The sequence below is a fragment of the Mauremys mutica genome, chromosome 6 (assembly GCF_020497125.1).
Source record: "Mauremys mutica isolate MM-2020 ecotype Southern chromosome 6, ASM2049712v1, whole genome shotgun sequence".
Taxonomy (NCBI): domain Eukaryota; kingdom Metazoa; phylum Chordata; order Testudines; family Geoemydidae; genus Mauremys; species Mauremys mutica.
In genome coordinates this window covers 89,476,640-89,500,199 of record NC_059077.1, presented here as the reverse complement: position 1 = coordinate 89,500,199, position 23,560 = coordinate 89,476,640, and the positions used below count along the sequence as shown (strand labels likewise).

The following is a 23,560-nucleotide window of genomic DNA, read 5'->3' as shown; positions in this document are numbered from 1 at the left end:
CTCAGATGAACAAGCACTCATTGATAAGCCCGGTCTCCTATATGTAGGTTTATTTGTCCAAACGTAAGCCTATTACAGACAAAAACAATTCCTCAGATCACCCTTTGTCCTAGGGTTTCACAGTCTCTCCTCTCAGGGTTCTTTGATAATCCCGCTTCTTGTAGCTTCGCAGTCTCAGCCAGCATCCCTTCTCATTCAGCCATCTCTGTTCCTCTTCTGGAACACTGGCAACCTTCCGGAATATCATCCTTCTAAATCTGAATCAACTTCTGGAGTAGCTGGGCTACGTTCAGATACTGTTGGGTATGTGGGGAGATAGTGTATGCAACCCACTGAACCTCTGTGGCCAAGAGGATCCATGTTGTATCCTTATGCTGTATCCCATGCCCCTGGCACTTCCACAAATTCCCTCCCTGTTTACCATCTCCCTAGTGAGCTGAAAATACCTGGTATTAATCTCTTTTCTTACACAAAGCAGTGCAGAGTCTCTGCTGCTTTTGTCCCTTCAGCTCCACACAGCAGTTGAATAACTTTACTTTGCTTTTGGCCCTTACACTTAGAACTGTGCCCTGTTTTAGACATTTCTTTCTAAAAATAAATAAATAAAATCAGGCAATATCTGTCATTCCACATAGTTATGACATTTCTAGTAGGGATTTCTAATAGTAATGCATTCATATTTGTATTCAAGATTACAGCACAGTGTTAACCAATTGTCCTGTCTTTTGTTTGTCTCTTTTTCTTCCCCTTTTTAAAAAACACAACAGGAAAGAATTCGTAACCATAAGTACCGTAGCCTTGGTGACTTGGAGAAAGATGTCATGTTGCTGTGTCACAATGCTCAGACATTCAACTTGGAGGGATCGCAGGTCTGATTGAAACCACATGTGCATTTGTGTTAAAATTAAGCATAAATGTATTTTTCATTTATTTTCCTTTGTCTTTAGTGCTTTATCATGGAATTTCTATTGTTGTTCAGTGATAACTCTGTGTATAAGACCTCTGTTAAAATTCTGTTTGAATTGTGATAGACACAGAGGCCCAAATGCTCTTCTGCATATAGTATGCACTCGACACAACTGGAGGAAAAGGCCACAAAGGAGTTGGTTGTAGCTCCCTGATTCTAGGTATGGTTCTTTGCTGTCCCTGGCATAGTTTAAAACAGTCACAGGCCTGTTCTAATCTACACTAAATGGCTGTGGCCCTAAGGATCCTTTTATCACCTTGGGATTACTAGAGTGCAGCGAGGATGCAGAGGAATGGTACAGTAGCAGATTCATTGCCAGCTGGCACTACATCCCCTGCCCCTCCAGTGGAAGAATCTTCTACTGAGGAAATCCAGTTTATGGCCACTTAGTGCCATTGGAGATATGTGCTTTGTGGTCTCTGTACATTGCAGTAAATTTGTGCTTTGTAGATATTCCCTTACTGGTATTGCTGGTTGATGGACATCCATTTTGAAAGATTGTATTCATGAATTCCCCCTGAATTGCTAAAGTTCAGAGAATAGATCATTTATGTCAATTCTATGGGTATCTCATCTCAGGCAGGTGTAGGATGCAGGATTTGGCTGGGTGTGGATTTATGCGTAGGTCTGTGTTCTGCCATATGAATGCAAGACATAAAGGTAAATGGTGATCCTAGTTGAAAGAATACAGAAAGTCTATGTGAGATTCACTTATAAAACAATAAGGGCCAAATCTTCTAGGGGATAAGGCTTTCTAGACTAGTCAGGAGGGCATTAAACAAACAACAAAGGGGGGGGGGGCCAAACGGGGGGAACAAATGAGCACTCGTTTACAACAAAATCAAGATCTTGAGAAGAAAAGTAACCCAGGCACCAAGAGACATAAAGAGAAGAACATTTTTAATTCCCTCCTATACACCGACTGTAGGGCCCTGGGTAAGAGACAAGAGGAACTGGAATTACTCATTTGTGAGCATAAATTTGACCTTCTTGGTATTATTGAAACTAGCAGCAAGAGTTGCATGACTGAAATTTAATCACTGGCTATTTCCTATTTAGGATCCAATGGGCAGAAAAGGAGACAGAAGGGCATTCTGTCAAAATAGCATTACCTGTTTCCAAGTCACTGACAATTCAGAAGCAAATTATCTTGCATGCTTATGAATCAGTGTCCTAATAGATAAGGCACAATATGGGGTACAAGTTGGTGTCTGCTGTCGGGCACCAATTCACACCGGCTCCTTAAACGTCTGTCTAAAACAGTGGTGGGCACTCTGCAGCCCGTTCGGGTAATACGCTGACGAGCTGCCAGACAATTTGTTTACATTAGCATGGCCGCCCGCAGCTCCCAGTGACTGCGGTTCGCCATTCCCGGCCAATGGGAGCTGCGGGAAGCGGCGCAAACTGTCTCGCAGCCTGCCCAGTGGATTACCCTGATGGGTTGCAGGTTGCCCACCACTGCTCTATAGTGTGTAAGGAGGAATGCTGCGTTGTTATGGGGGATTACAATGTGAGGGTCTAATGCTGCATGTCTTGTGTTGTCAGCATTAAAATGTCCTTGGGATTTCTGAAAATTATGACAATTTCCTAACTCAGAAGTGTTGCATCCAATACTGGGAAATTCTGTCTTAGACTTATTCTTGACAAATTAATAGGAATTGATCTCGGATCTAAACATTAGTGGTGCTTAGATGCTAGTGATCATGACTTGATGACATTTGTTTTGTGTAAACAGAATAAAGTCCAAACCAATAATATATATATGTAAAAGGCCAGTTTCACAAAGCTAACAACAGATTTGTGCCAAATTGTCTGGGAGAAAGAATCTAAATAGAAAAGTACAAAAATTGGGAACTGTTCAGGAATATTTTACCTGAGGCCCAAAAAGCCATAATTAAGAAAGAAGGCTGCTCTGTTAAAAAGTCATCCTGGCTTAGAGGAAAAGTGTGTATAATATAACAACAAATGGAAAAAAGGACACAAGGAAGACTCAGTGACTAGCATAGTTAAAGACAATAAGGAGGAGTTTAAGTATATTGGGAATGAACAAAATCCTAACAATGGAATTGGTCCATAAATAGTATGGAAATGGTAGAAATGTCCATGATAAATAATGCAGAAAAAGAGAAAAGGTGCTCAATAAATGTTTCTGTTCTGTATTTTGGCAAAAATTAGGATGTATTCATGTCACGATGATGATTAAATACTCTCCATTTCAACAATAACTCAGGAGAATGTTAAACAGCAGCTACTAAAGTTAAATATTTTTAAATCACCAGGTCCATATAATTGTCATACAAGAGTTTTAAAAGAGCTGGCCAAGGAGCTCCCTGGACTGTTAATGTTGACTTTCAATAAATCTTGGAAAATTGGGGAAGTTCTAAAGGACTGAAAGAAAATTATGTCAATATTTTAAAAGGGTAAATGGGGTGACCAGTGTAATTAAAGGCCTGTCAGCCTAACATCAATTTTGGGCAAAATAATGAAACTGCTGATACAGGACTCAACTAATAAAAGAATTAAATAAATATAATATAATATAATAAATGCAAATCAATAGGGGTTTATGGAAAATAGGTCTTATCAAACTAACCTGATATATTTTTGATGAGATTCCAAGTTTGGCTGATAAGATGAATAGTATTGATGAAATACACTCAGGGCACATCTTCACTAGCAACGTTAAAGCGCATGGCTTGTGTAGTCGCGGCATAGTGCTGGGAGAGAGCTCTCCCAGCGCTGTAAAAAAAACACCTCCACGAGGGGAATAGCTACCTAAAGGCTTGTCTACACTGACACTTGCAGCTCTCAGGGGGGTGTTTTTTCACACTCCTGAGCAAGAAAGTTGCTGCGCTATAAAGTGCCAGTGTAGACAAGCCCTTAGACTTCTCTTAGGCATTTGACTTGGTAGTGTCTAACCTGGCACGCTTTAAATGGATTAAAAACTGGCTACCTGACGGGTTTCAAAATATAATTGTAAATGGGGAATCACCACTGAGCAGATATGTTTCTAGTTGGGGTCCTGCAGAGATCAGTTCTTGGCCTACACTAGTTAATACTTTTATCTGTGACGTGGAAGAAAACATAAAAGCATCACTGACAAAATTTGCAGATAGCCCAAGGTTTAAGGGAGTGATAAATAATGAAGAGGGTAGGTCACTGATGCAGAGCGATCTAGTCACTTGGTAAACTGGGCATAAGCAAACAATATACATTTCCATACAGCCAAATGTAAAGTGTTAAATCTAGAAACAAATAATGCAGGCCATACTTACAGGTTGGGGGGACTCTATCCTGGGAAGCAGTAACTAAAACATATTTGAGGGTCATGGGAATCAGCTGAACATGAGCTCCCACTGCAATACTGTGGTTAAGAGGACTAATGAGATCCTTGGATGTATTAACAGGGGAATATTGAGAAGGGGTAGAAAGGTTATGTATTTTCTGTATTTAGCACTGATGCGGCCACTGCTGGAATTCTGTGTCCAGTTCTGGTGTCCACAGTTCAGGAAAGATGTTGATAAATTGGAGAGAGTCCAGAGAAGGGCCACCAAAATGATTGAAGTATTGGAAAACATACTTTGTAATGATAGACGCAAGGAGCTCAGCCAAGAGCTGGGCAAAGGGTGATTGATCAGCTTGTAACCACCTACATGGGGAATAGAAATTTGATAATAGAAGGCTCCTCAGTTTAGGAGTCACAGGTCTAAACTAAATCAAATGGCTGGATGTTGAAGGTAGACGTATTCAAACTCGAAATAGGTCACACATTTTGAACAGCGAGGACAACTGTTGGAACAACTTACCAAGGATTGTGGTGGATGCTACATCACTGGAAATACTTAAATTGGATCTTTTGCTAAAGATACATTCTAGTTCCAACACAAATTAATTCAGGGAAGTCCTATGGCCTGTGTTATACAAGAGGGCAGACTAGATGATCACATTGGTCCTTTCTGGCTTTATAATCACTCAATCTGGTTCCTCTCTCCCTGGGAGTTTTGCCATTGACTTTAGGGGATTTAGAATTTGGCCCAAAGGTAGTCATTTGTTTTGAAGCAAGGTTAATTTTATCTTTCCATGTAACAGATTATGATCCAGGTTATCCTTACCACTTGGCATCAGAACCATTTGAAGCATCAGAGAAGAATTCTCTAGCTTTGGTGATCTTTTGTGCAGTGATGCAGTTCGTAAACAGTAGAGGTTGTGACGGCTGCCAAAGTCTGCTCTTTGTCTTGCTCGCAAATTGCCCCTGTCCAATACAGAGGGACTTGTTAAATAATACAGTGAACTAGTAAGAGTGCTAAGGCTCTCAATCATTATGATTAGGAAATCCAATACGATACATGTTTGTATATATAATCTTATAGTAATTGGTATTAAGTTTAGTCAGGATAAATGTGTTTGTGATTCTAAAGTACCTTTGAGCTATCTGAATAATCCAAGCTAGTGTAGAAATAAACATTCAGTTGTCTAATACATCACTCCTAAGTTCTGTGTAGCAGCATGTACGAGTTCATTTGCAAAGATGATTATGACGTTTCAGTGCTTCTTTTGCAAGCCATTTAGATTGATATTTCTGTAGTGTTACTCTGATCAATATATTACAAGTAAGAAGCACTCCTCTCTTTCTTAGATGCTCTTTAGACAAGGTTAAGATGAAAGCTGATGGACCAAAGATGCTTAGCAGCCTCAGAAATGTTAATAACGAAGCCTTTTGAAAATGAGCATTGATGTTTTAGTCTTTTTGTATCCAATAGGAAGGAGTAAACTGCTTAGCACAGATTCTTTCTATTAGTCAGCTTGGACTTCTTAACCATTAAAGATAATTAGTATCAGGATGGTACATTTGTCACCATTAAATATACTGTTAGACTATAATCCAGATCATAGTTAGGGAGCTTGTATTTGAAGACTCATTCTGAATGCTTCCCAACATAGTTATTATCTAATGGAAAATATACTGTAGTTAGAGTAGTAATGACAATATACAATAAAAAGAGAAATGGATGCGTGCTAGGATGGACTTTTTCCCCTTTAATTGGATGTTTAAAAGTTAATACATTGAGGGACTTACATTTTGTGATGCACTGTCGGCAGGCTTCTTCATTTGGATCATGAAAAATTCAACGTTGGCATTTCTTGTAAAATTCATGCAACAAGCTTTGTTACTTGTTATGAAAAAAAGGGCCACCCTCTCTGTGGGTTTGCATAGAAAATAATGTTTCATGCTGTGAATTTTTGATGAAGCTTGACTTTCAGTTCTGACATAGGTTTGCTTTCATGTTGCAGATTTATGAGGATTCTATTGTTCTCCAGTCAGTCTTCAAGAGTGCCCGACAGAAGATTGCCAAAGAGGATGAGAGCGAGGATGAAAGCAACGACGATGAGGAAGATGATGAGGAAGATGAGTCAGAGTCAGAATGTAAGTCACCTGTTCAAATCTGAGAGAGGGAAGCGGGTTTCACTTGGTACTCAGTCTCTCCAGTTTGTATGTGGAAACTGGTTACAGACTTTTGTTCTTCCATTGGCCATTTTAACGCAAGCAGTTTGTTACCAAATTTGCCATATTCTCTCAACCCAGACTTTGTTGGCTGGCTGCTCTGTTCTGGCCACATCTCTTAGAACTGTGCCAAAGACTTCAAGCATCTCTGGGCCAAAAAAAAAAAAAACAACAGCCAACCAACCCCAAACCCACAAAAATTATAGAAATGTTCCTTTTTTCTACCTGCCCATAGGGGACTTACCCATACAGTGAACCAGCTTGCCACTGACTGACCACCTTGTGGTATTTCTTGTGCGCTCTTCTTTCTCTGTTTAGTTGGTTGTAAACATATGCTCCTTGCCAGAACTTCTGTTGGAAGACCCAAGCAGAGTTGAAACTCTCAGCGGAAATACTTTTGGATGACTTCCAAAATGATTAGTGAACTGCCAGCTTCTGGTGCAGACCATTGTAATGGCATGTCCCTGTGGCTACTGCTTGCATACAAACCTCCTCTTCTCACGTGTTCTAATCACAGCTCTGCTAAGCATATAAGACCCTTATTACTTAGAACACATTGCCTTTAGCAACAACCAGTTACTTTACAGTACAATGGAAATGAGCTGATCTTTTGGAGTCAAACCCTAGTGCTCCATTCAGAAAGCTACCTACCTGAAGATGGCCAATTACCCTATCTGGTATTTGTGTAATTTAAAGCAGCACTACCTGGCTCTAACTAAAAGCAGATACTTCCTGTCCACAGAGAAAAATTATTTTGAAAATAAAATGTATTTTGTTGCACAGGAGGTCTCAGAGACCAGAACCAAATGCAGCCTGCAGCCACCCCACTCACTTTAATTGCATAGCGAGGATGACGCTAATCTGCTCAAGGAAACGGCATTTTTTATTGAACTATCAGGGAAAATACAAGTACAAGCAAATATCTCTACTTCAGATATTCCAAAGGCATGATAAAGAACACAGAGGGGAAGGGATCTTTTCAGGCTGTTACAGGAGGAGAATGTTCATGAACAGAGAGATTGTGTTAAGAAGCTGTGTTGTGGTCCTAGACAGCTAATTTCTGTATTGTTTGAGAAAAGGGAGAGAGAAGAAAATACAGTAAACCTCAGTGTTACCAACGCCTTGGGAATGGAGGTTGTTCGTAACTCTGAACAAAACATTATGGTTGTTCTTTCAAAAGTTTACTACTGAACATTGGCTAAATACAGCTTTGAAACTTTACTATGCAGAAGAAAATGGTGCTTTTAACCATCTTAATTTGAATGAAAAAGCACTGAAATAGTTTCTTTATTTTTGTCAAATGTTTTTTTTTTTAAACTTCACCTGATTGCGTACTTTCAATTCCAAATGAGGTTCATAACTCTGATGTTCGTAACTCTGAGGTTCTACTGTAAGGACAGCTGTTACATTCATGTCAATTTTTGCAGCAAAATCTGTGAAAGTGAAAATCAAGCTGAATAAGAAGGATGAGAAAAGCCGGGACAAAGGGAAAGGCAAGAAGCGACAAAGCCGGGTAAAAGCCAAGCCCGTCGTGAGCGATGATGACAGTGATGAGGATCAAGATGAAAATGTAAGTTTTAGTCACTATGGCAGTGGAGATAGTTGCAGCTATTGCACTTCTCCCCCATTCTACCCATAATCACAACTTTCGATTCTTTGTGTATAGAAATATTAAGCAAACTTGTGCATCAAAGTGTGCTTGAGAGAGAGAGATTGGGCCACCTGAATGCTAAAAAGACTTAAAAGAAATCCACAAAGAACTTGCACTAAAACCTCTGAAGTGAGAAAAAGAACTTTGCTGTGAATCTTGCAAAGGAGACCTTTACAACTTTTCTTTTAACCAGCCTTTGGAAATAGGAGTTAGTGCTAAATAATGAAGGCACAGAAGTGTCTTAACACTGGCTGTTTCGGAACTTATTTTTCAGCTGTTCAAGCTTTCTTTGCACTTCTAAAATTCAGAAATGGGGCACACAAGATTTTCTCATTTTCACCGCTACCCCCAAAATGCTAAGTATTATGAATTTACCATAGATATTTCTATTCATGCCAACACACTAGGGCAAAATTTGCTGAATATTTTTAACGAGTTTGCTGGGCAGACAGAAAGGAACTAATGTTTCCTGACACTGTGCTTTCTCCAGCTCTTCCCTTTTCTGAAGAGACTCACAGCAATGCTCATGAAATGTCATGGAGCAGAAATATAAACACTGTGGCGCCTTTCCTAAGGCAATCCTGATTTGTCCATTTAACTATTGTTTTTCTTCTTCCTATTGTATTACAATCCAAAGAATCACTGGCAAAGAATCTCTAACCTTTTTGTTTTTGTCTCTTGCTTCCAGGACCAGTCAGAAGCAAGTGGAAGTGACGATGAGTGATCCATAGGGTTTAATCTCTTCTCCCCTTCCCTTCTGTCATTTTATACCCAGTGAATTCATTTTGTCAGATAGACATTGGGTTGTTTCTGTAGTCTCATCTTCTATAAACTAGCTTTAGGGTAGTGCCAGACAAACATATGGATATCATGGTGTAAAAAAGGAAAAAAAATTGTAACATATTGTGACCAAATGGGCCTCAAAAGATTTAAAAAAAAAAAAAAAAGCTTTTGATGGAAAAATGTGGGTTGATAGTATATTTCTATGGGTTTGGGTTTAGCTTGGTAATGGTTTGATTGTGCCTGGTTTTATCATTTGATGAGATGCTTTTGAATGGCATCAGAAAGACGAAACAATACGTCTTTTGTAGCATTGGTAACCAGGAGAAGCCATGAAAAGCTGCTGGTTATTTTATTTTTCATCAGGCAGTTTTCAAGGTTTTTATTTGTTCTGTGTTTTTTTTTTTACACTGTGGTACATATATGCAACATTGTTTAAAAGCTTATAAATGTACAGTAGTTAGCCTCCACCCCACCCTGTCCATATACATTTTTTTCACTTTATTCTCTATCTCCAGAAAAAAATGCTTTTCAAATTCTATAAAATTTATGTCTACTGTAAACTTTGCTTTTCTCTCTCTTGATTTTTAAAAAAGTTGAGTTGAAAAAATGCTATTGAATATTGCAATCTATATAGTGTAATGGATGGCTTCTTTCATCAAACTGACCTTTTATGTTACCAATGTGGATTATCACCTTTTCCCTAAAGTGTACTTAATCTTTGCTTTCTTTGCACAATGTCTTTGGTTGCAAGTCATAAGCCTGAGGCAAATAAAATTCCAGTAATTTTGAAGAATGTGGTGTTGGTGCTTTCATAATAAAGAAATAATTTAGCTCTGTAAATATGTGCCTTGTGTTATGAGTGCAGGAAACCATAAAAATACCTTTTTACTATGTATCAGAGGGGTAGCTGTGTTAGTCTGGATCTGTAAAAGCAGCAGAGAGTCCTGTGGTACCTTATAGACTAACAGACGTACTGGAGCATGAGCTCATGCTCCAGTACGTCTGTTAGTCTATAAGGTACCACAAGACTTTTTGCTTTTTACTATGGTTGCACGAGTGCTCTAGTATTTAGACCTAAGCTACTCTTTTCTAAACAGGTAACAGGAGCGCTTATTTGCATTAGGCAGAAATATCTGTATAAAGAAATACAGTATATTAAAAACCATAACCTAAAACATCAGTGTAACTCAAAACGCTAACAAGGACTCAAGCAACAAAGCTTGTAGTGATACTGCCCAATAAAATAAAAACGCTGCTTCCTTTCTTTTAGAAAATGTCCCTGCATCTAGTGGGTTCAAATAGAATTTGCTGATTTCCTAGGAAATCAATCCAGTTGTTGATGTCTCTCCATTTTCTTCACCATATACTACCTGGAGATTTCAGCTATGGATTTTGAGTTTAAAGATCGTATGTCAAACTCCGGGAAGGACTGAAACTTTTACCTCACTGGAGGATATTTTCACCTTACCCTATCCACACACCCCTTTTCTGTGTGGGCTGATCCTCCTCAGAGATGTTTCAACACCAGACTAAAACACCTCAAAAATAAGAAGAAGAGGATCTTCTTCTACAACAGCCACAAGCTAGAGTATTCTTCCACTGGTACTGGTTCCCCAAGGAGAAGAAGCCCAGACAGATCCCATAGGAGGCCTTGGAGCTGCTTCCCTCCTACCCAGGAAACGGTGGAGGGCAAGGCATTGGGTACCAAGATGTCTGGTCCTTTCTACTGGGCTTCATGGGATCTGTAAACATGCTTCCCGGATCTGTGCAGGAATCAGAGCACTTCTCTTCTCCCAAGTGATACCAGCTGACTCGGTCGGAGCCTGCAGAGGAGGAATTTGAGCCAGCCCCAAGGTTTCTGTCAGTTATATCATCCTCATCACCTGATGACGCAGTTTCTCCATCATCCCTTCAGTACCTCATGACCACTGGCAGTACCAGTCTCTTTTGCAGAGGGTGGCAGCTGGCCTTCAGAGTCCATAATGTGCAATATAGTCTTTTGGACATTCTGCAATCCTCTGGCCCTAGTAGGGTGGCTCTGCCAGTGAACAAGGACATTTTGGAACCCACCAGTATTATGTTTCAGAGTGGTAGTTGTGTTAGTCTGTAGCAGCAAAAGCAACAAGGAGTCCTTGTTGGCCTATTCCCAACCCATATCCACCCTGATTGAATTGGCCTCATTAGCACTGACCCCCACACTTGGTAAGGCAACTCCCATCTTTTCATGTGCTGTATATTTATACCTTCCTACTGTATTTTTCACTCCATGAATCTGATGAAGTAGGTTATAGCCCACAAAAGCTTATGCCCAAATAAATGTGTTAGTTTCTAAGGTGCCACAAGGACTCCTTGTTGTTTTTACCAGTATTATGTGTCACACCTCTGCCTCCTGTGCCTCTACCCTGAAAAGGGCTGAAAAATGCTATTTCATGCCACCTAGAGGGGCAGAGTTCCTATGTACCCACTCAGTACCCAACTCCTTACTGGTGCAGATGGCTACAGAAAAGTCCAGGATATAGCACCATAAGACTTCTCCAACTGACCAGGGTGCCAAACACCTTGATCTTCTGGTGAGGAATGGCCCTCTAGTTCAGAATTGCCAATCATCAGTACTGTTAGCAAAGTCCGATTTCACAAATGATTCCAAATTTGTGGAATTCAGAGACAAACTTCCCCAGGCAGACAGGGCTCAGTTCCAAGCCCTTATCGATGCGGAGAGTCTGGTTGTTAAGACATCACTCCTGGCAGCAGTGGACGCATCCATACTGTGTCTAGAGCCATCATCGCAGCCATAGTTGTGAGGTATAAATCGTGACTTCATTCTTTGAGGTTCCCCAGGGAAGTCTATAATACCATCGAGGACTTGCCCTTTGAGTCTGGTTTTCTCGCTGACGAGATTAATGAATCACTATGCTCTCTTAAGGGCGCTAGGACAGTCCTCTGCTCTGTGGGCATTTACACCTCATTCTTGAAGAGAAAACACTACAAACAAATGTACAGGTCCAGACCCCATTTCCCCCTCCCCCCCAGACTTTTTACCAACTCCCATGAAAACAACAAAGGATGCAAAGACCCATTTATGCAGCTTCCTCCATCCCTACTGCTGCTGCTCAATCCCACCCAACACCCAGGGGTTTATTTTGATGGGATTCTCGAGAACCACATACCAGTTTTGATGCAATGCCATAATGCCCTCCAAATCTTTGGTGGCCATCTTGCCCACTTTGCACACAACTGCAGGGCAATAACAGACAAGTGTGTACTAAAAATCATCCATTCTGGCTACACAATCAAGTTTATCTCGCCTCCCCACCACAAACCCCCTTTCTGGTCCTTTCTCAGGGACCACTGTCATGAAGAAATCTTTCATCCAGAGGTGGACTCTCCTTCAGTGAGTGGCCATAGCATAAGTGCCATCCCAACATCAGGGGAAGAGATTTTACTCCCCATATTTCATAGTTCCCAAGAAAAACAGAGATTGAAGATCAAGTCTTGATCTACACCAAGTAAATATCTTTATTCACAAAGCAAATTTTTGCCTGGTGACGCTGGCATCAATAATTCCTTCCCTGGAGGAGAACACATGGTTTGCAGCTCTTGACATTAAAGATGCCTACTTTCCTGTGGATAGTCCCCAGTCACACAGAAGGTTTCCCAGATTCAAGATAAGACAAGAGCACGACCAGGTCAGAGTACTCCCATTTGTGCTGGTGACAGCATCCAGGGCCTTCACAAAGGTCATTGCAGTGGTGTCGGCCCAGGTGAGATGCAACAGCTACACTGTCTTTCCATATGTGCTTCGACCTGCCCTTCATCCAGGAGACCCAGTTAGTGACCCTATTCTTACTCCACCTTATGACATAATTGGGGATCTGTGTCAACAATGAAAAGTCCACTTTTGACTTCCACGAAAATTATACATTTCATAAACATGATGTTAGACTCCTTATCAGCAAAGGCCTATCTTATGGACAGATTTCAGTCCATAAGTCACCTTCAGACTTTGCACAACAGTCCAGGTCTGCCTTTCTCTGGTAGACCATGTGGCTGCATATATATATGTAACACTGTTCGCTGGCTTCGTCTCCATTGCTGCAAAGCTGGCTCCAGTCTTTCTACTCACTACTCACAGGGACATTATGAATACCAAAGTAACAATTCCCCAAAAGGTCAGGACCTCTCTCATATGGTGAACAGAACCGGAACAGGTGCAAGCCCAAAGCCCTTTCCTTCTTCCCATACCCAGCATAACCATATTTATGTCTGCATCCCTCATGAGATCAGGAGCCCACATGGACAATCACACTGCACAAGGCAGTTGGTCTCCCAGGAGGCCAGAATGCATATCAGTCTCCTGGAGTTTACCCGAATACTGTTCTGTCATAGCCACATCATTCCAGATATGACAACCATCTTTTATGTAAATAAACAGGGTGGAGTGAAATCTCTTCCTCTATGCATAGAGGCAGTGAATTTATGGAACTGGTGCATCAGAAACCAAATACACTCCTGGCAGTATACTTACCAGGGATGCAGAATACTCTGGCAGACTATCTCAGCAGGCACCACTCCACAGATGGCAAGTGGGAAATACAGAATTCTGTCTTTATTGAAATTTTCACTGGGTGGGGAACACCATCTTGGAACCTGTTCGCCTCCAAAGCAAACAAGAAATTCATCCTCTTGCTCCAGAGCAGCATTAGGCCAAGACTTCTGTTATCCTGAACAGACCACCTACGGTTCACCTTTCCTCCCATCCCCTTGCTACCTCAGATTCTGCAGAAAATTTGCCATGACAGGGCCAAGGTACCCTGAAACCAGGCAATTTTGGTTTCCAGACCTATGAATTTCATCCTATCCTCTCATCAATATCTCACCTTTTCTGGATCTGTTAGCTCAAAAGAATGGCAGGATCGGATAACCCAACCCAAGCGCTCATCATCTCACGGCCTGTTATTTGGATGGGCATTAGACCTGGAATGGTCACGTTCAGAGGTTGTCCATATGTCCTTAACAGCAGAAAATTCTCCACCAGGAAATACTATATAGCTAAATAGAGGCATTTCTCTGCCTGGACACAACAGAAACAGTTATCAGAATTGGCAGGTGTGCCTGCTATTTTAAACTATCTCCTGTCCTCAAGACATCAGGACTTAGTTCACTGCAGGTTCATCTGGCAGCAGTCAGTGCCTTCCATCCCACAGTGAAAGGTCATTCTGTCTTCACTCACCCAACCACAGTTTGTTTCCTGAAAGATCTCATTAGGAGCTTCCCACAAATAGCAAAACCCACACCACAGTGGGACCTCAACCTGGTATTCTTAGTTCTTACCAGACCACCCTTTGAACCGATGGCCATATGTTCCATGTCGTATCTCTCCATAAAGGTTGCTGTCTAGGTCATCATTACATCAGCAAGATGAGTGAATGAACTGGGAGCAATCATGGCTGGCCCACTGTACATCCTGTTTCACAGAGAAAAAGTCTCCCTTCTCCTCCAACTAAAATTCATCCCCACGGTAACTTCTGAGACTCACATGAACCAATTTGTCACTATAGCTAAGCGATCTCGTGGACAAACATTATCTGCCCAGTATCAGAGGGGTAGCCATGTTAGTCTGTATCCATAAAAACAACGAGGAGTCTGGTGGCACCTTTAAAGACTAACAGATTTATTTGGGCATAAATGTTTGTGGGTAAAAAACCCACTTCTTCAGATGCATGGAGTGAAAAATGCAGATACAGGCATAAATATATATTGGCACATGAAGCGAGGGGAGTTACCTTACAAGTGGAGAACCAGTGTTGAAGGCCAATTCAGTCAGGGTGGATGTGGTCCACTCCCAATAATTGATGAGGAGGTGTCAATACCAAGAGAGGGAAAATTGCTTTTGTAGTGAGCCAGCCACTCCCAGTCCTTATTCAAGCCCAAAATAATGGTGTTAAGTTTGCAAATGAATTGTAGCTCTGCAGTTTCTCTTTGATGGTGTTGCATAGGACCCAGCCACACCATCAGAGGCTCATTCACCTGCACATCTACTAATGTGATATATGCCATCATGTGCCAGCAATGCCCCTCTGCCATGTACATTAGCCAACTGGACAGTCTCTATGTAAAAGGATAAATGGACACAAATCAGACATCAGGAATGGTAACATAGTAAAGCCAGTAGGAGAAGACTTCAATCTCCCTGGACATTCAATAACAGATTTAAAAGTAGCCATCCTTCAACAAAAAGACTTCAAAAACAAACTTCAAAGAGAAACTGCAGAGCTACAATTCATTTGCAAACTTAACACCAAGTCCCTCGGCATGGGGTTGAAGTCTGAGGACCTGAGCCCTGCCACCTGGGGCTGAAGCAGAAGCCTGAGCAACTTAGCTTCATGGTGCCCCAGGCAATTGCCCTGCTTGCTACCCCTTAACTGTGGCCCATGCTTTTATATGCAGAAAACCAGTTATTGTGGCAAAGGTAGGCCATGGAGTTTTTATAGTATGTTCGAGGGACCTCAGAAAGAAAAAGATTGAGAACCCCTGGACTACAGCATCTCTTCATGAAGTTCTATACTGGACATTTGTAAGGTGGCTCTCTCAAGCTCCATCCACACCTTGAGGGAGCATTACGCTCTAGTCCAGACCTCATCTGCAGATGCAACTGTGGGGACAGCAGTTTTACAGACATCCATACTAACTGCATGCTCACTTTCTTCCCTTGTTGAATACTACATAAGAGCCAGTACTGGAAGAAGAAATTGAGGTTATTTACCTGTAATTGGAAGTTCTTCAATATGTGTGGCCTCTATCTGTATACCTGCCCTCCTTCCCCTCTTCTTCAGATTTTATCCGAGTCACACAAAGAGAAGAAGCTGGAGAGACCGCCCTTGGTTCAGAGCACAAGGAGGGCAATTGCACAGGCCTGAACTAATTGACACTTTGCTACAAAACTCCAGTCTCAGGCGCATGGAGGACGTGCATATCCACGTGTGGAATACAGATAGAGACCACACAGCTCAAAGAACTTCCCGTTACAAGTAAGTAATCTCCATTTCACACACTCGGGACTTTGAAGAAAAACCCATAATTATTGCTGGCATTTTAAACCATTCATATATCCCCTTTGGGGTTGGTCTTGCTCATTCTCCTGGGGACTTGAGATCGTGCTTTCCCCAGCATTGTTTTTTTTTTCTCTCCTTACCTCTCCATTTTTTTATGCAAGTCCCATTATCTTTATTCAGCTCCTGACCTTTTCTCTGTAATCAACTCTCATCAGTAAATTAGATATTAAATGAGTTGCCCCGGTTTTAGCGTGGGATAGCATAATCGAATATTACACTCCTAGTTCTTTATAGAAAAGGGAGGAGGCAAATCTGATTTGTGTATGTAGTAAACAAAAACTCATGCTGAACATGTCAGTGTCTACCCTTCCTGTAACATTCCTTTTCCCGTACGAAATCAAGACATGTATCCAGAACACATTTGCTTCCACAGAAGATAGCCCATAAAGGCAGGAAGTTAGCTGATTTCCTGCCTGAGTTACCATGTCTAACGTATGAAACAAACCTTTTTAATAAAACTGGAAGCAGTTTGGCTTGGGCATTGTGGCAGGCAAGCAAAGCGAAAGAACTGCTAGGAGGTTGGCTGTTTGCATCTGCCTCTCCTGGGAGCTAGACAGTGTGGTAAGTGGGTCAGATGAATAACGTTTCTAAGGCTTTAATAAATTTCAGATCCTAGATTAATATTCCTCCTTTCTCTCACACCTTCTCAAAGAAACAAAGAATATGCAAAACCATTTGCTTTAATGCATGTAAACAGATTCCTTTTTAAATGTGTCCAGCCACCTGTGCAATGTCTTGATTATTTTTCAGACTCATATGTGCATTTTCATACCTATTTGCTACAATCATTTTCTCTGTCATTATATCCTTTTTTTTTTCTTTAAGACTACAAGGATTCCCACGTCCCCCAAGTATAATCTCCACTCACTACTCCTCACTAGCTGGCAATGTATATTGTTGATTGGGCGGTGAGACATGACAGGGTTTGGGCGGTGAGACATGACAGGGTGTGTCACAGTGAATACTGCGACAGCTTGCATGCACTATGAAGCACAAGGCACAGCTGATACAGCAATAAGCCACAAAATGGTGTGCAATTAGTAGGCTATTGGTGCATGCTTCCGATGCCTTTGCTTCAGGCTGTCAGCTGCCTGAGAAGTGCACCAATGGCTTTATTCACACTGTATGCTCAGGTGGGATTTACTACTAGTAGAGTATGGCTCATTCATGGGGGAAAGAAATCTTCTGAACAATTGTGTGGTGGGGAAGGGAGTTATGTAATGCATCCTTCTGCTGCACAGAATAGTTACAGCCCTTTGGGTTTTAGTTTTTATTTTGTTTAAAATCTCCCAGTGCTTTCATTGTTAAAAAAAAAAAAAGAAAGAGAAAATCAAGGAAAACTGAAAACAAAGGACCAGCCGGGGGGCGGGTGCCCAGTACTCACAGGAGGTGGCAGGAGGGGGGCGAGGGGAGCCTTCTGCTCCCTGTGGGCCTGACACTGCAGCAGTTGGGTGGTCTCCCTAACCATCTCACTCCAGCACTGCCCCGTCTGCTTCCCCTGCACAGTGTGGAAGAGGCAGGGTCAGGAGGGGACTCTCTCCTGCAGGGAAAGCAGATGAGGACTATCACCTGGCTCCCAGTCAGCTGGGTGAAGGGAGAATGGAATGGGCAGAGAGTCCCCCTCATATGCCAGAACCCAGCTCCCAGCCTGTCTCGCTCCCACACTGTGCAGCAGCAGCTGCCACCAACCAGCAGTGTTACCCGCAGGTGCGCTGTGCTGTCCAGCAGGGAGCTGAGTCTGGAGAATTTCCGCTCTTGCAAAATGCAGCTTAAAATTGGCAAACCCCAAATAGTTGCTTTCTCAAAAGCTGGTCATTTGGGGGAGAAATTTGAAAAAAACTGAAAACAGAGGGCCTTAAAAATAGTTCCTAACAGAAGGATCAGAGGAAACAGAGGAAAAGGTTCACAGGAGAGATTTTAAAGCTGTCTTTCTCCCTCCCGACTGTGCACCCTCTGCTGACTTAATTTCTGAAATTCCTAAAAAATTTTAACCACCCTCCAGTTCAGGTCCCTAGCATTTACTGTAAGGGCCTATGTTCACACTGGTTTAAGGCTCCCAATTCAGATCCTTTCAAATTCAGGAGAGTGGCAGGAAGTGTGTGTGCGCGCGCGTGTGTGTGTGTACGCACGCATGCATGGGGGGTGGAGGTGGTGTTGATTTCATTGCAGCCAAAGCCTGTAGCACTTTAGAAGCCACCCACTCAGAAACTCATTGTTAGATGGAAGTAGAAAGGGAAATAAGTGAGAAGAAAGCTGTAGCTAAAAGGAAATGATTTGGGACTAATTAAAACGGGACAGTTGATTTTTCCTCTTTACAGCGAAGAGGTGGGAGCTGGGCACCACAGTAAGCAGGAGAACCTGGACAGCCAGAATTCACACTCTAGTCTTTATACATTAAGGATGATATTCATACTCAGTGTAATGTCACTGAAGATGAGTATTCCCTCACTACAAAATCCCCATGACAGTTTGCCTTGCGGAGGTAACAAGCAAGGAATCATTAGTTTGAAACTGTACCTGTCTGCTTGTTCCCAGGAAGCGGGCAGCAGCCACAGAGTTAGCAGGAGAGGAAGAAACCAATGCTTGCAGCCTAGCTTGTCTGGCCTGCTGGCACCACGCAGTCGTGGGGAAGAAAGACTCCTGAGAGCCTGATGTATGCCCAGTACAGCAAGTATTGTACTGGATCCATTTGACCATCCATCTTCATGTACGTTTTGTATTTGTTCCAGCAAACTAAGCAGTTTCTTTGGAGCCTGGAGTCCTCCTCTTTCTTGGTCCCTGATCAGTTTTCCCTCAGGACCGTGGATTGTGCCAGAATACAGTGCTGTCTCCTAGCCAAGAGAGGGCAGAGCCACTTCAGGAACTTCCCTCTTGCTTTCCCTTCCCCACTCTTAAGCTGCTTTTGCTTGGCACGTTCTCAAGGAGCTGACTGAGGAGAAATCTGAACCATTACCGATTACCTTTGAAAAGTCATGGAAGATAGAAGAGATTCCAGAAGACTGGAAAAGGGCAAATATAGTGCCCATCTATAAAAAGGGAAATAAGGACAAGACAGGGAATTACAGACCAGTCAGCTTAACTTCTGTACCCAAAAAGATAATGGAGAAAATAATTAAGCAATCAATTTGCAAACATCTAGAAGATAATAAGGTGGTAAGTAACAGTCAGCATGGATTTGTCAAGAACAAATAGTGTCAAACCAACCTAATAGCTTTCTTTGACAGGATAACAAGCCTTATGGATGTGAGAGAAGTGGTAGATGTGGTATATCTTGACTTTAGTAAAGCTTTTGATACTGTCTCGCATGCCCTTCTCATAAACAAATTAGGGAAATGAAACCTAGATGGAGCTACTATAAGGTGGGTACAAAACTGGTTGGAAAACCATTCCCAGAGAGTAATTATCAGTGGTTCAGTCATGCTGGAAGGACATAACGAGTGGGGTCCCGCAGGGATCAGTTCTGGGTCTGGTTCTGTTCTATATCTTCATCAGTGATTTAGATAATGATATAGAGTGTATATTTACAAAGTTTACAGATGATACCAAGCTGGGAGGGGTTGCAAGTGCTTTGGAGGATAGGATTAATATTCAAAATGATCTGGAGAAATGGTCTGAAGTAAATAGGATGAAATTCAGTAAGGACAAATGCAAAATACTCCATTTAGGAAGGAACAATCAGTTGCACACATACAAAATGGGAAATGACTGTCTAGGACGGAGTACTGCAGAAAGGGATCTGGGGGTCATAATGGACCACAGGCTAAATATGAGCCAACAGTGTAACGCTGTTGCAAAAAAAGCGAACATCCTTCTATGATGTATTAGCAGGAATGTTGTAAACAAGACACGAGAAGTAATTTCTTCCGCTCTACTCTGCTCTGATTAGGCCTCAACTGGAGTATTATGTCCAGTTCTGGATGCCACATTTCAGGAAGGATGTGGACAAATTGGAGAGAGTCCGGAGAAGAGCAACAAAAATGATTAAAGGTCTAGAAAACATGGCCTGTAAGGGGACATTGAAAAAATTGGGTTTGTTTAGACTGGAAAAGAGAAGACTGAGAGGGGACATAACAGTTTTCAAGTACGTAAAAGGATGTTACAAGCAGGAGGGAGAAAATTTGTTTTTCTTAACCTCTGAGGATAGGACAAGAAACAATCAGCTTAAATTGCAGCAAGGGAGGTTTAGATTGGACATTAGGAAAAACTTCCTAACTGTCAGGGTGGTCAGGAATACTTCCTAACTGTCAGGAATAAATTCCCTAGGAAGGTTGTGGAATCTCCATTATTGGAGATTTTAAAGAGCAGATTAGACAAACACCTGTCCGGAATGGTCTAAATAATATTTAATCCTCTCGAGGTCCTTTCCAGTCCTATGATTCTGTTTCTGAATTCTCAGCGTGCTGCTAAGCAATCTGTCTTGCAAGGTTTGCCTCTTCTCTTTCCATCTCTGGTGTTGCTGACCACCCAGTGCTCCATAGTTAGACCCTTCCTGCTCAGACTCCTTTCCTGCATTCTCTGTGGCTTCTGCTAGTCAAACCTTCCATCACCTCCAAGAGATCTGCTTTACCATTCAGCACCTGACAGGCTGTATTCTAGTGTGAAAGGTCTCTGGTCACAGGCAGTTAAATGCAAACTCCCCAGATCTGGATTTTTCTGAGACTTGTGACTCAGAAGAGGTGGAACCTGAGCACAAGCAGGTTTCATATTCTGAACCTTTGCAGTCATTTGACTCATACTCAACAAAGAGAGTCAAGAATTTTTCCACTTTTATGGTCCTAAGAAGGGATACAGGCTCCAAGATGTCGAGGATCAATAGGGCCAAAGACAATATTAATCAAGGACACAAACAGCCTGCAGGATCATCTTTCTGGTGATCAGAGGACATACTGTGAGGGGTACGAACACCTCACAGGCAGGGAGGGCTGTGGCACCAACTGAAACATGAGTGTTGACACTCGGACCTCTCCTATTTCTTCATCAACCACTGCTGGGCAGACCTGTCACTCATGTCGCAAGAGGATTTAATCCAGATGCTGCTGCAATCTGTGCCCCAGGTAAACTCATCTCCCCTTTTCTGTCCTATTGCTTGTCCCGCTGGCTGTCTCTGTCCATTTCATTGTAGGATATAGTAACAGAGGCCCTCTTCTTCTGTCCTCCCTTCTGTATCTCCTGCCTCTTTCCTTACATATATGTTTGTGGGGGGTTTGATTAGCTGAGCCATAAGGGGAGGTGCTCTTGTTTACAAATAAACTATCTTTGCTTCCTTGCTTCCATTAGGTGAAGTCATAACTCTTTGTGTCTCTTCCATTGCAGGATGAGAGAAGACCACGATACATTCAATTGCCAGTTCATAATTTTCCTGCTTTGATAAATTTTTCCATAGCTGACTTAGCATAAAGCCCTTTGTTATGAGAACATATTTTGAACAATCTATTTACATATTCCAGTGATACTGCTTTTTGGAGCTAGGTAGGAGTCGGACCAGAATATAATGTCCATTATACTGTGACACACACAGACATATTCCAGGCGGCTGAGTTTTGGACTAGGAACAAGGTACAGCAGAATTCTCAGCCTGGCTCTGACACTGTTGCTGGGTAAGATCATTTATCTTGTGCCTCACATTCTCTGTAAAAGGGGATCAGAATGCCAACCTCATAGGTTTGTTGGGAGTATTAATTAGTTAATGTTTATATTGCATTATTATTATTTTATCAATTAACTATTTGATCTATGGGTCCACATACCTGAGATGATGCGAACAGAATTCTGCTCGGCTTGAAGACCGCAAATTATTTTTTCACACAGCCTGATACTATGCATGTTGGAGAAGAATGACCCACAAGGAGCTCATGTAGGAATCCTGCAGCCCTCAAAGGAGTCAGAGTCTGTTTGGAAAACCACAGCTTGAAGGAATAGATTTCCATGATAACTTGTTCCAGACCTGAACAGCTGGTGCCTGAATGTGTATTGGATATTCAAGGCCACCATTTCATACAGTGTCAGGTGCCTTTCAGCATACACTCTGTTGTTGCTTTATTTTATCTACTGTTGTGTTTGGCCATCCCAAATTATCTGCTGTGTTGCATTTTCTCTCACATCTAAATGTGACAGTCCAGACAATAGGTGTTATATCCTCCTACTAACAGATGGAGATAAGAAAATGAACACGCATTATGACTAGGATGGCTCCCCAATATGCCAACATCTTCCTGGGCCACCTTGAGGAAGAATCTCTGGAAAAATATACCACAAAACCAACAATATACCTGAAATACATTGATGATATTTTCATCTTCTGGACAGATTATTTCAACTTCCTCTTAGATTCCCACCACAACTTCAACAACCTCCACCCATCCATCAAACTCTTTCTAGAACATTCCAGCATCTTCGTGGCCACCATGATTAGCTTCAATAATGAAACCTTACAAATGACTATTTACAAAAAAAGCCATGGATCACAACACTTACCTTCACAGATCCAGTAACCACCTCAGACATACCAAAAAATCTGTTATCTATAGCCAGGCACTCAGATACCACAGAATATACCTCAAAAAGAATGTCCAAGATACACACCTTACACACTTAAAGATTGCCTAGACACTAAAAACCATGGACTTAACAGAGACACTGGTCTTTATGGCTCATTACAACAATTCGTAACACAACTTACTGCCTGCTAACCCTTACTGCTCACTTATATTAAGTGGTCTCCTATGGTATGTGTGAACCCCTGATGCTTGACAATCTGTCCCACTATGTTCTTAGTTTAGACATACTGGTTGCCTTCTCCAGACCTGAGGAAGAGCTCTGTGAAACTCTAAAGCTTGTCCCTTCCATGAAAGAAGTTGGTCCAATAAAAGATACTACCTCACCCACTTTGTCTCTCTCATATCCTGGGACCAACACAGCTTCAATAACAGTGCAAACAAGCAAACAGTAGATAGACAGGTAGATAGCTAGTGATGTCCACTACAAAGGAAATAAAACTGGCTGAGTGCTCCTGTTCATTTTCTTTCTCAGCAGATGGAACAGTCTCTGGCTGAGCTCAATTTAAATCTGATTTTATTCAATAATTTCCTTTTCAATTCATGTTATATTGGTAGGATTTATTATGTATTGTAGGATTCTCTCTTCAGGGATCTAGGCATTGTTGTTCTTTTCTCTCTTGTTCTATCCACTGAAATCAGAGACACATAGGGTATATCTGATACTTTCAACAGCACAGTAGGTGTGTTTTTATCAGACATATCTTCTGACATGTCAAAGGGTGTTAGACTCTCTTTGTTCTTCTGGAAATTAAACAGCTAATACTGCAAAATGTTCAGCACGGCCTCACACAACACCTGCAGCTCTGTGTCCTTTTAACAGTCCACTGAATGGAAGAAGAGGAAGGAAAAAAATCCCCTCCTCCACCCCCCATTTGCCATTCACTTAACATTTATCATTCTTCTTCGAGTGATTGCTCCTATGCATTCCAGTCAGGTGTGCGTGCCGCGCGTGCACGGCTCTTCGGAACATTTTTACCCTAGCAACTC

At 41.8% G+C, this 23,560-nt stretch overlaps 1 protein-coding gene across 5 annotated transcripts in view; it reads left to right on the top strand.

Moving 5' to 3' along the window:
- The window catches only part of SMARCA2 (SWI/SNF related, matrix associated, actin dependent regulator of chromatin, subfamily a, member 2), a 174,398-nt gene extending 164,654 nt beyond the window's left edge, over positions 1–9,744 (top strand). For all 5 annotated transcript variants that reach the window (XM_045020794.1, XM_045020795.1, XM_045020793.1 and 2 more), the window contains 4 exons: positions 768–869; positions 6,260–6,392; positions 7,898–8,040; positions 8,810–9,744. In XM_045020794.1, the coding sequence (XP_044876729.1) occupies positions 768–869; positions 6,260–6,392; positions 7,898–8,040; positions 8,810–8,845 (414 nt within the window). In that variant the 3' untranslated portion in view covers positions 8,846–9,744. The remainder of the gene's footprint in view (positions 1–767; positions 870–6,259; positions 6,393–7,897; positions 8,041–8,809) is intronic.
- Positions 9,745–23,560: the final 13,816 nt, after the last annotated feature.